This window comes from Chiloscyllium punctatum, chromosome 3, assembly GCF_047496795.1.
Source record: "Chiloscyllium punctatum isolate Juve2018m chromosome 3, sChiPun1.3, whole genome shotgun sequence".
NCBI classification, from domain to species: domain Eukaryota; kingdom Metazoa; phylum Chordata; class Chondrichthyes; order Orectolobiformes; family Hemiscylliidae; genus Chiloscyllium; species Chiloscyllium punctatum.
Genome location: NC_092741.1, coordinates 141,218,996 through 141,230,178, shown reverse-complemented (window position 1 = coordinate 141,230,178; position 11,183 = coordinate 141,218,996). Strand labels below are relative to the sequence as shown.

Below are 11,183 nucleotides of genomic sequence, written 5' to 3'. Positions count from 1 at the left end.
TGCATAAAGGATCTCACAGACTGAATCCTGCTCGCCACCAGCCAAGCGAGGTCCTGGTGCTTGCTTGAAAGTTCTGGCCATGAGGCATTCTGCCAAATGACTTTGACAGTCTGCCCTGGGAACTGCTTGACAGGATCTGCCCTCTCCTTTTCCTGAAGGGTCTCAAGGATGCTATATACTTACCACTTCCTAATGGACTTGTGGTCCAAGGTGCTTTTCTTCACAAATTTCTCCACGAGGGACAGGTGATATGGAATTGTCAAACTACTTGGAGCGTTCTGCAACAGCAAGGCCAGGCCCATTCTTCGCAACACTGGGGACAGGTAGAACCTCAGTACATAGTGACACTTGGTGTTTGTGTACCAGGGATCTATGCATGGATTGAAGCAGCCACACACACAGGTGGCCATTAGGGTGAGAGTTGCATTAGGTGTGTTTTCTTCCCAGTTTTGATCTCCACATGAAGTGGAAGATGGCTTGGGTGCCTACGGTGGTGTAGGTTTGGGGAATAGGCCAGACCTGTGCCATGTACAACAATACTGAGAGTACCTCACACTTGATGATCAGGGTTTTACCCGCCATGGACAGTTGTTCCCACCTGCCCAGTGTCTGCCTCACTTTAGTGACACGCTCCTCCCAAGACTTGGAGCATGCCCCAGTCCCTCCGAACCAAATACCCATCACCTTCAGGTGGTCTGTTCCGATAGTGAATGGGATAGAGGATTGGTTGGCCCAGTTTCCAAAGAGCATGGCCTCATTCTTGCCCTGGTTTACCTTGGCCCCCAAGGCCCATTCAAACTGATCGGAAAACGGCGACATCATCCATTTACAGGGAAGCCTTAACCTGTAGGCTCCTGCAGCCAGGAATAGTCACCCCTCTCAGGCTCACATCCTGCTTGATGGACTCGGCAAACGGCTCTATACAGCACACAAACAAAGCAGGAGAGAGTGGGAGGCCTTGTCTGATTCCAGATCCGATTGGAAAGCTTTCCGATTCCTACCCATTGATTGAGGCTGCACTGACAATATTGGTATCGAGCAGTCGGATCCAATTGCAGATTTGCTACCCAAAGCCCATTTTGGAGAAAACATCTCTCATGTATGTGTGCAATATCCTGTCAAAGGCTTTCTCCTGGTCCAGGCTGATGAGGCAAGTGTCCACCTCTCTGTCCTGCACGTAGGCGATTGTATCTCTGGTGCAAGGCTCTCAGCGATCTTCCAACCCGGTACAGAACAGGTTTGGTTGGGGTGAATCACCGATCCCAGAGTAGACCTGACCTGATTGGCAATGACCTTTAACAAGATTTTGTAATCCACATTTAACAGTAAGATTGATCGCCAATTTCTAATTTCCTCTCTCTCCCCCTTCTGCTCAAAGATGAAGGTTATGATACCTTTAGATTAGATTACTTACAGTGTGGAAACAGGCCCTTCGGCCCAACAAGTCCACACCAACCCGCCGAAGCGCAACCCACCCATACCCCGACATTTACCCCTTACCTAACACTAGGGGCAAATTAGCATGGCCAATTCACCTGACCTGCACATCTTTGGACTGTGGGAGGAAACCGGAGCACCCGGAGGAAACCCACGCAGACACGGGGAGAACGTGCAAACTCCACACAGTCAGTTGCCTGAGGCGGGAATTGAACCCGGGTCTCTGGCACTGTGAGGCAGCAGTGCTAACCACTGTGCCACCATGCCGCCCATGGATTTCCTCATGGATTCGCTCATAGTATCTGCTAAAAGCATACTAACATACTCCTCCAGCAGCCCCTGCCCAATCAAGTCCTATATAACAGAATTGAGCTGACTGGTAAGCCATCGCTTTCCCGAGTTTTATTCTTTTCAAAGGACTCGAGGCCTTGGTCAGCTCATCCAGAGATAGCGAGGAAAAAGTGAGGACTTCATTCCTGATGAAGAGCTTATGCTTGAAACATCGACTCTCCTACTCCTTGGATGCTGCCTGATTAGCTGTGCTTTTCCAGCAACAAACTTTTTGATCCCTCCAGAGGTAGCGGCTGTCCAGTCTCTCCTGCATGCTGTCATCTAAAACCTTGCTGATAGGGGATAGGAATGACTGGGAGGTCGCGCTGTCAGTGGGGCTTGTGTCATACAGACTGGTATAGAAGGATTTACTGATTCTCATGATGTCAGACTGAGGTGACGTTACCGAGCCATCTTCTTCCTTCAGGCTGTTGAGCACAGAGCTCACCTTGTGTACCTTCTGGAAAAAGGAACATGAACACATCTCGTCCTGCTCCACATCTCGTCCTGGACCGGAAGATTATCTTGGAGGTCTCTACAGCAAAGAGTGAGGCTTGCTAGTCCTTCGTTTCCTGGAGATCCTTTGTAATGTTGACCCCCATCGTCTGCAGCAGGAGTAGGTTCTGCATACTTTCCTGGAGTTGTGAGTTTTCCCTGCCTCTTTCTCGCCTTCTGCACACCTTTAAGGATAAAGAACTTCTTGATATTTCCCTTTGACCATTTCATACCAGTCCACTGGAGATTCAGAGTGGTTTCAAGGTTCTCAAACCTGTGTAATCCCTTTTGAGCTCCTCAGTATTTTCTGGGATCAACAACTTTGTGTTCAGCTTCCATGTTTCCTTGCCAGGCTGCTGCTTGTCCTGTAGGTGACAGTTCGCCAGCAGGAGGCAGTGATCAGTGAAGAACACCGGCCTGACATTGGTGGATCTGACCGAAAACACTTTGGACACAAATGGGTAACCTGATCTTAGACTACAGACCCATTTGCCCGTGACCAGGTGTATCTACGCTGCGCTCTGTTTGCAGGGGTGCTGAAGACATTGTGCAGCTTGGCATCTTTGACCGTTTCGATCAGGACTCTGGACGTGGCATCCAGTTTTCTGTCCGCCCCTCCAGATCGTCTGTCTGCATCAATGATACAGGTGAAGTCTCCAGCCAGAATGACCGGCTTGGATGTAGCCAACAATAGTGGAAGCTGCTGCAGGACGGTCAACCACTCACTCTTTCCCGCTGGGCCATACACATTAGGAGACATGCACAACTTAAAGACATGCACGCATTGCATGTGTAGAGACTGATGGAAATAGAATCGACTAGAGTTAACACTCAAGTTAATTGTGTTAACGGTGATAATTTTCTTTCTGACAATGTAGAATTGGGTAACGTGTCCCTTACAACTACCAGTGTTAATGCGTGCATCGTTTTTTGCTTTTACATGAAAAGTGGTATGTTTGGAGAAATACAATTGCAGGTTATTTTAATCTGCAGAAACCCAAATGTACATACTGGCAGGAATAGTGTTTTGCTACCTCTGCTGTCAGTGTCTTTGTGTACAGTCTGTGGCAACCATCAAACACACATCACTTGGAACAAGATTTGTTCCCGTGCAGCATCATGAATGTCATTACTATTGATGCAGTTGTGTCCATTATCAGTTAACTCATTTCCAAATTATAACAGAAACAGTGTTTCAAAATTACCCAGTTGGTTGTAAAACGGTGAGGGATGGCTAGCAGTCGCGAAAGATCCCATTTAAATGCGACTTGGTCTTTCTTTTTCCCAACCTCTCACCTCGGCCGCGGGGTTCCTTTACCAAGATGGCGGCGTCGGCGTCGGCCTCCAGATAAGTGTTTCCGGGTTGACCGGTGTCCCGGCTGAAGCGGTTGCCGTGGGTTTTCCACTTCCTGCCGGGGGCGGGAGAAGGAAGAGCGAGTCTGGGGTAAACTTGGACTTGGATCCGGGGCGATGTGGGAGCCGCGGGATCGGTGAGAGCCCGGGCCCGCTCTTCTGGTCAGGAGCTCTGCGGATCTGGGCGATGACCGTGCGAGGCCTCGCCAGCGCTGTGCTGCTGGTGGTGGCTGTCCTGGGAGACGCGGTGGCTGGCCGGGGAGCCGGGCGCCATGATGATCGGTTCGGTAAGAGGACAGAGTCTCTCTCTCGGAAACACTGAGGCTGTGGGTTACTCCGTCTCCGGGCGGCCCTCCTTCGGGTCTGTTTGTCAACAGAAAGGAAGAAAAAGAGTTGTTATTGGCGGTGTGTCTTTTTAAACCTCGAGAAAGTGACAACACTTAGTGCGCGACACACAGGCAACTTCTGCTTTGATCTAATGTTATTATTGGAGGGCAAAGGATTAGTGGCTTATGTTAAATGTTTTGGTACAAATCGGTCCACCGACGATTTAAAAAAAAAATCTCCTGAATAGTTTCATACTTCTCGTTAACCAATGGCCAAAGTTAAAGTTTTTCTCAGATCTGTTTATCTTTTTAAAGGCTAGGATCTCCAGAAACATTGGGACGTAGAATGTTAGTTTTTTGTTGGCTAGTCGCGTCTGTGTTGGCTCTCTCAAGAGCGACTCCCTTAATCTAATTCCCCGCCTTTAGCCTTGCATTATTTTCTCTTTTTTAAAAAAATGGATAATTACCTTGATCTCTACTGAACCTGCCTCCACCACGCCCCACAGTACATTCAAGATCCTAATCCCTAGCTATGCATAAAATATTTCCTCATATAACCATTGCTTATAGAATCAGAGCACTAAACAGATCACTTGGACCAACCAGTCTATGCTGACCATAATCCTAAACTAAACTAGTTCCATCTGCCTATGCTTGGCCCATATCCCTCCAAATATCAATTATTCATTTATTTATCCAAATATCTTTTAAATTTTGTTACTATACCTGCATCCACCACTTCCTATGGAAAATCATTTCATAACACAAGCCACTGAGTTTTTTAAAAAAAGCCTTCATATCTTTTATTAAACCTTTGTTGTCACATCTTAAAAATATGCCCCCGAGTCCTGAAATCCCCCACTCTAGGGAAAAGACACTTGTTAGTCACCTTATCCATACCCCTAATGATTTTATAAACCTCTATAAGATCACCCCTCGATCTCCTACACTCCAGTGAAAAAGGTCCCAGTCTATCCAGCCTCTCCTTAAGACTGAAACACTCCATTCCTGGTGACATCCTGGTAAATCTCTTCTGAACACCCTCCAGCTTAATAATAACCTTCCTATAACAAGGTAATCAGAACTGGACACATTACTGCAGAAGAGGCCTCACCAATGTTCAGTGCAACTTCAACTTGATGTCCCAGCTCCTGTACTTTAAGGTCTGAGCAATGAATTAAAGCTTGTCAAACATGTTCTGAACCACCTGGTCTACATGTGATGTAAACTTCACTGAATTATGTACCTGAACCCCTAGGTTTCTCTGTTCAACAACACTACCTAAGGAGAAAGTGAGGACTGCAGATGCTGGAGATCAGATTCAAAAAGTGTGGCACTGGAAAAACACAGCAGGTCAGGCAGCATCCCAGGAGCAGGAGAGTCGATGTCTCGGGCATAAGCCCTTCATCAGTGCTTTTCTAGCGCCACGCTTTTTAACACTACTTAAGTCCCTGCTTTTAATTATGTAAGTCCTCTCTTTGTTTGTTTTACCAAAGTGCAATATCTTGCATTTGTTGAAATTAAACTCCATCTGTCATTCCACAGCCAATTAATACAATTGATCAAGATCGCTTTGTAATCTTTGATAACCTTCTTCACTGTCTCCATTATCAATTTTGGTGTTATCTGCAAACTTATTAACTATGCCTTCTATATTATCAATTAAATCATTTATATAAATGACAAACAAAAGTGGACCCAACACCTATCCCTGTGGGACACCACTGGTGACAGGCCTCCAATCTGAAAAACAATCCTCCACCGCCGTCTCTTGCTTTTAAGTTTAGTTTGTATCCAGTTGGCAAGCTCACCCTGAATCTCATATGATCTAACTTTACTAATTAATCTATTCTGTGGAACCTTGTCAAAGGCTTTACTGAAGTCCAAGAAAACAATGTCTATCACTCTGCCTTGTCTTCTTGGTTACTTCCTCAAAAACTTAATCAAGCTTGTGAGACATAATTTCCCTCGCGCAAAACCATGCTGACTATTCTTAATCGTTTCTTACCTTTCCAAATGCATATAAATCCTACCTTTCAGAATCACCGCCAACAACTGATCCATCACTAAAGGCAGACTCATTGTTCTGTTGTTGCCAGGCTTCTCCTTGTATCCCTCTTTTAAACAAAGGCACAAAGTTAGCCACTCTCCAGTCATTTGGCGCTTCATCCATAGTTATAGATGATAGATATATTTCTGCAAGGGGCTCTGCAATATTCTCCCTAACTTGTCACAACATCCTAGGCTACACTAGATTTGATCCCAGTGTTTATCCACCTTTACATTTTCCAAGATATCCAGCACTTCCTCTTCTGTAATGTGAACTGTTTTCAAATAATCAATATTTATTTCCCTCTTTCCTTTAGCGTCCATTTCTTTCTCCACAGTAAAAACTGATGCAAAGTATTCATTTTAATATCTCTCTCATTTCCTGAAGTCCAACAGAAAGCTGACCCCTTTGACCTTTAAGCGACCCTACTCACTCTCTAGTTGTTCTCTTGTTCTTGTGGGCGGCACGGTGGCACAGTGGTTAGCACTGTTGCCTCACAGCGCCAGAGACCCGGATTCAATTCCCGCCTCAGGCGACTGACTGTGTGGAGCTTGCTCCGGCTTCCTCCCATAGTCCAAAGATGTGCAGGTCAGGTGAATTGGCCATGCTAAATTGCCCGCAATGTTAAATGTTAGGTAAGGGGTAAATGTAGGGGTATGGGTGGGTTGCACTTCCGAGGGTCGGTGTGGACTTGTTGGGCCAAAGGGCCTGTTTCCACACTGTGTAATGTAATCTTTAATGTACCTCAACATCTCTGGATTATCTTTTAACCATATCAAAGCTATCTCATATCCCCTTTTTACCTTCCTGATTTCCCTCTTAGGAATGCCCCTACAATCTTTATACTGTTCAAAAGATTAATTTGAACCCAGTTGTCTATATTGAAGTCTAGAATTTCAATATCTTTACTCATCCATTTGTTCTGTAATCCTAACAGCCTTAACTTTCACTCAAACAGAAATATTATAACAAAGTTGTGCAGCATGGAAGTGGGCTGTTCGGTCCCTCTCATCCATGCTGAATAAATATCCTAAACTAATGTGCTCCCATTTGGCTCATATCCCTCTAAACTCTTCCTATTCATATACCCATCCAGATGCATTTTAAATGTTGTAATTATACCTACGTACGCCATTTCATTTGGCAGCTTATCTCACACACGCAACTGTTATGACACTGGGTAAACTCTCCTGTTTAATTTAAAACCAGCCACGTAGAAAAGATTTATCCTGTGCAGTAAAAGTTTGAGTGGCCTAGAACGATTTAAAGTAAAAATTAACAACTTTATTTCTTAAAGTATAACAGCAAATAATTAGCTAACAACTATGTACAAGTCCTTACACTAATCTATCTTTTATCTTCCCTGCTACAATACCAGTCCGATTAAAACTCGCAATTAAGATTTACAAAACAACACTTCTTATCTCAAAACCAGGCAGCTGTAGGTTCTTGTCTTCGGATCTTCCTGTGTCTTTTTTTTTCTCCTTGTTAGGAGTTTCTGCATCACAGATTACTGATTGAAAAGGTACTTTTAAGAGATTTGTTTTTTCAAGCAGGGTGGGACGGTGGCGCAGTGGTTAGCACTGCTGCCTCACAGTGCCAGAGGCCCGGGTTCAATTCCCGCCTCAGGCGACTGACTGTGTGGAGTTTGCACATTCTCCCCGCGTCTGCGTGGGTTTCCCCCGGGTGCTCTGGTTTCCTCCCACAGTCCAAAAATGTGCATGTTAGGTGAATCGGCCATGCTAAATTGCCCATAGCGTTAGGTGAAGGGGTAAATTTAGGGGAATGGGTTTGGTTGGGTTGCGCTTCGGCGGGTCGGTGTGGACTTGTTGGGCCGAAGGGCCTGTTTCCACACTGTAAGTAATCTAATCTAAATGCTAGGACTTGCAGTTCTTCTCCCACTGTTTGATTTTCCTTGGTCTTATACCTTCCAAAGCATCGGATTGTCAATATACTCAATTCAAACTGGATTGGAATAGAATTTGGTTTTTTTGTCTCCAGGCAACAAACTAGTCGGGTTATTGGACCCAGTGTTACATTGTTGCCTTATTATTGCTGTGTCCTGTAGTTCTGTTGCTTTTACCTCTCTTAAAGGTACACCCACATCTTCATAACACGCCGCCCTCTAAGTGAACAAGCTAGCCCTCCTATTCTTTTTAAATCTTTCCCTTCTCACCTTAGACCTGTGTCTTCTAGTTTTGTGAAAGGGTCCTAATGAAATTCTAGTAGTAACTGAGGAAAATGTTTGACCAGTTGTTATCATTCCCAGCGTAAAGGAAGAAAGCTATAGTTATGGGCCAATCATTACCAGCCTCTGACATTAGTGCAGGGTTTCTTCAGTGTGGTGTTCGAGGCTAAATCATTTCCATCTACTACTTCAGCGATCATCTGCCCCGAGTAAGATCAAAATTGAGGGTGCTCAGTGTTCAGTGCAGAGTACCATATTTGGTAACGCGTACATTGAACTAGGCCATGTAGCAGAACATGGACAACATTCAGGCTTGGGCTGATAAATGGCAAATAGCATTACGTTAAACTGATTAAGTCGCTATCTTACCTATGGTCTTTGTTAATTTTTAGCATATTCATAATCTCAACTGCTCCCTTTTTCACAGGGTAGCATTTTGCTTTGTGAAGGCAAATGGAACCGTTTTCATTAGGGACTCAACCGTACCGCTTGCCTTTCTGCATAAATAGCCTTTTATATCCCTAATTGGGATACAAAATTGTGACCCTTTCATTCATTTTCCAACATGTGAATTGTATATATTTGTCCAGTGGATGTGGTCTTGTGGTTTTGAATTTTTTTTAATATAAAATCCATTCTGTGGTTACTGCAAATGTGATAAATTATTTGAAGCACTTTGGTTTCTCACGATGGTGGCATGAGTATGTTGAAGTATGTCAACTCTTGAAATTAATGACTAACAATGTTTTATTGCATGTGTCATAAGTGGCTTTGATATCTTGCTCTGCTTGTAATAAACTGCTGAAGGATATGCCATTTCTCATCCTAATTCAAGAAAGTAGTTTGAGATTGATTGATTAATTTTTATTAAGTTGAATATGGAATGAATTTTGATAAGACATAATTTTTTAAGCTGTCAAAACTTTATTTAGTCTTAATGACATCAGTGCTTTGAATTGAAACTCTAAATTAAATTGTCAAATATGTTGTATAAAGTAGGCCATTGTTTAGACTACATCCACAGCCTCACTGCTGAGCTTCTCATCCGGGTGCAGGTTAGGTATTTTTCAGTGTCTGATTGCATTTCTTGGTCGTCACCACAGGAAAAAGTAAAATACTTTGTGCAAAGTTCCCAATAGTGAATGAGTCTGTTCTAATGATTATTTTGCAACTATTATTTGCACTCTCTCTGCATTAGAATTATTTCTCTAAATAAAGCCACAAATACATTGCAGCTTGTTGCTTTCAGTTTTTGAGTGTCCTTGGTTTAAGAGTTGTGTTCTCTGTTGAGTTTGAGAAATATGAGTTGCCATTCAGACAAGGAGCAGGGAAAATATATTTGGTTCTTCAGGCTACTCTGCATTAAATGAGGTGAGGGCTGATTTGATTGTAACCTCAAACCTGTCTACCACTGATTACTTTTCACTTTCTTGCTTTGCAAGAATCTATCCTTCATCTTAAAAAAAAATTCTAAGGCCCTGTTTCCATCACCTTTTTAGTAAGAGTTCCAAAAACTTATGAAGTCGAAAGAAAAATTGCAACATAATTTCTAAAAAATAAGAGGTCAACCATTTAGACAGTGATCCTGAGTTCTTGATTCTCATTTTAGGGGAATCATGCCCTCCACATCCAAAACTGGCCAGGATCTTACATGTTTCAATCAACTCCCCTCACTCTTTTAAACTCCAGCAAATACAAGCCTAGTCTGTCAGTATTTCCTCAAGTCAACTGCCCATTCCAGGTATTAGTCTGTAAGCATATTCTAAACTACTTCCAAGCATTTACATCTTTGTCAAATAAGTACACTGTACTTGAGGTGTGGTCTCACCATTACCTTGTACAATCGAGGCGTATCTTCCTTATTTTTGTGTTCAGTTCCTCTTGCTATTAAATGGTAACATGCTATTAGGTTTTGTAATTACTTGCTCTTCCTATTTACTAATCTTTTGTGATTCATGCACAGGGACATCCAGATCCCTCTTGTGTCTCAAGAGGTCTGCATTCGCTCTCTATTTTGATGTGCATTTTTTTCATTCTTCCTAGCAAAATAGGCCAGACCACATTACTGCAGACCTTTGCTCACCAATTTAACCTATGTACTGTATATCTTTTTGTTGTCTCCTTGTGCATTCTTAACAGGCTACTTTCCTACTTATTTTTGTGTCATCAACAAACTGGGAACCATAGTTTTTGTCCCTTGATCCAAGTCATTTATGTGAATTATAAACAGTTGAAATCCCAGCACATGTCCTTAGTTTCAAATTTGGCATTCAACTTTTACTGTTTGTGTTGTTGAATCTAATGATTTTGGTAGGCCCAAGAATCGAGCAATCACTTTTTTTTTGTGCTCTCATAATTGGATAATTCTTCCATTGATTTCTTGGAGGAAACAAAATTTTTGTTTTGAATCTAAATAGGCAAACTGTATGGTACATACATTTTTATAAAAGCTCTATACTACTTCCTCTTTAATTGTATATTGTCAGACTGGAGTCACTTAATTGAGGGATGTGGCAAGTGGAAAACACTGAAGCTTAACCTCTACATCAAAGAAATAAGTTTTTTTTATTCACAAACTGATAAGCTGTTTAGAAGTTTTGAGTGTTGACAGCACTTTAATCAGCAAAGTAATTGATGACATTGTATTGTCTACCACTACTTTATTGGTAATCATTTAATTAAATAAATGATATTCACTAGTGAAAGCTCATGGAAGATTACGTTGGTAATCACAAGGTTCAAGATTTGCCCTAAATATTTGGTTGTAAGTAGTTAAAACTTTTATCATTGTGTTATCTCTACCTTTACTGCGTTTGTCTTGCTTCCTCCCTTGATACAGATTGTTTTCATACAGATATTTCTGCTATAACGCGACATTTGTGTTCCTTTGTGAAGCACATGGATGATATTGGGATAGTGTAGGGGGACGAGAATAGTTCACAGGTCGGTGCAACATCGAGGGCCAAAGGGCCTGTCCTGCGCTGTATTGTTCTATGCGACCTCG

General features: G+C 42.9%; 1 protein-coding gene across 2 annotated transcripts in view; it reads left to right on the top strand.

The window, feature by feature from the left end:
- The first annotated feature begins 3,635 nt into the window (after positions 1-3,635).
- Positions 3,636-11,183, top strand: part of adam17b (ADAM metallopeptidase domain 17b) — a 74,321-nt gene continuing 66,773 nt past the window's right edge. For both annotated transcript variants that reach the window (XM_072561569.1, XM_072561559.1), the window contains exon 1: positions 3,636-3,902. In XM_072561569.1, the coding sequence (XP_072417670.1) occupies positions 3,803-3,902 (100 nt within the window). In that variant the 5' untranslated portion in view covers positions 3,636-3,802. The remainder of the gene's footprint in view (positions 3,903-11,183) is intronic.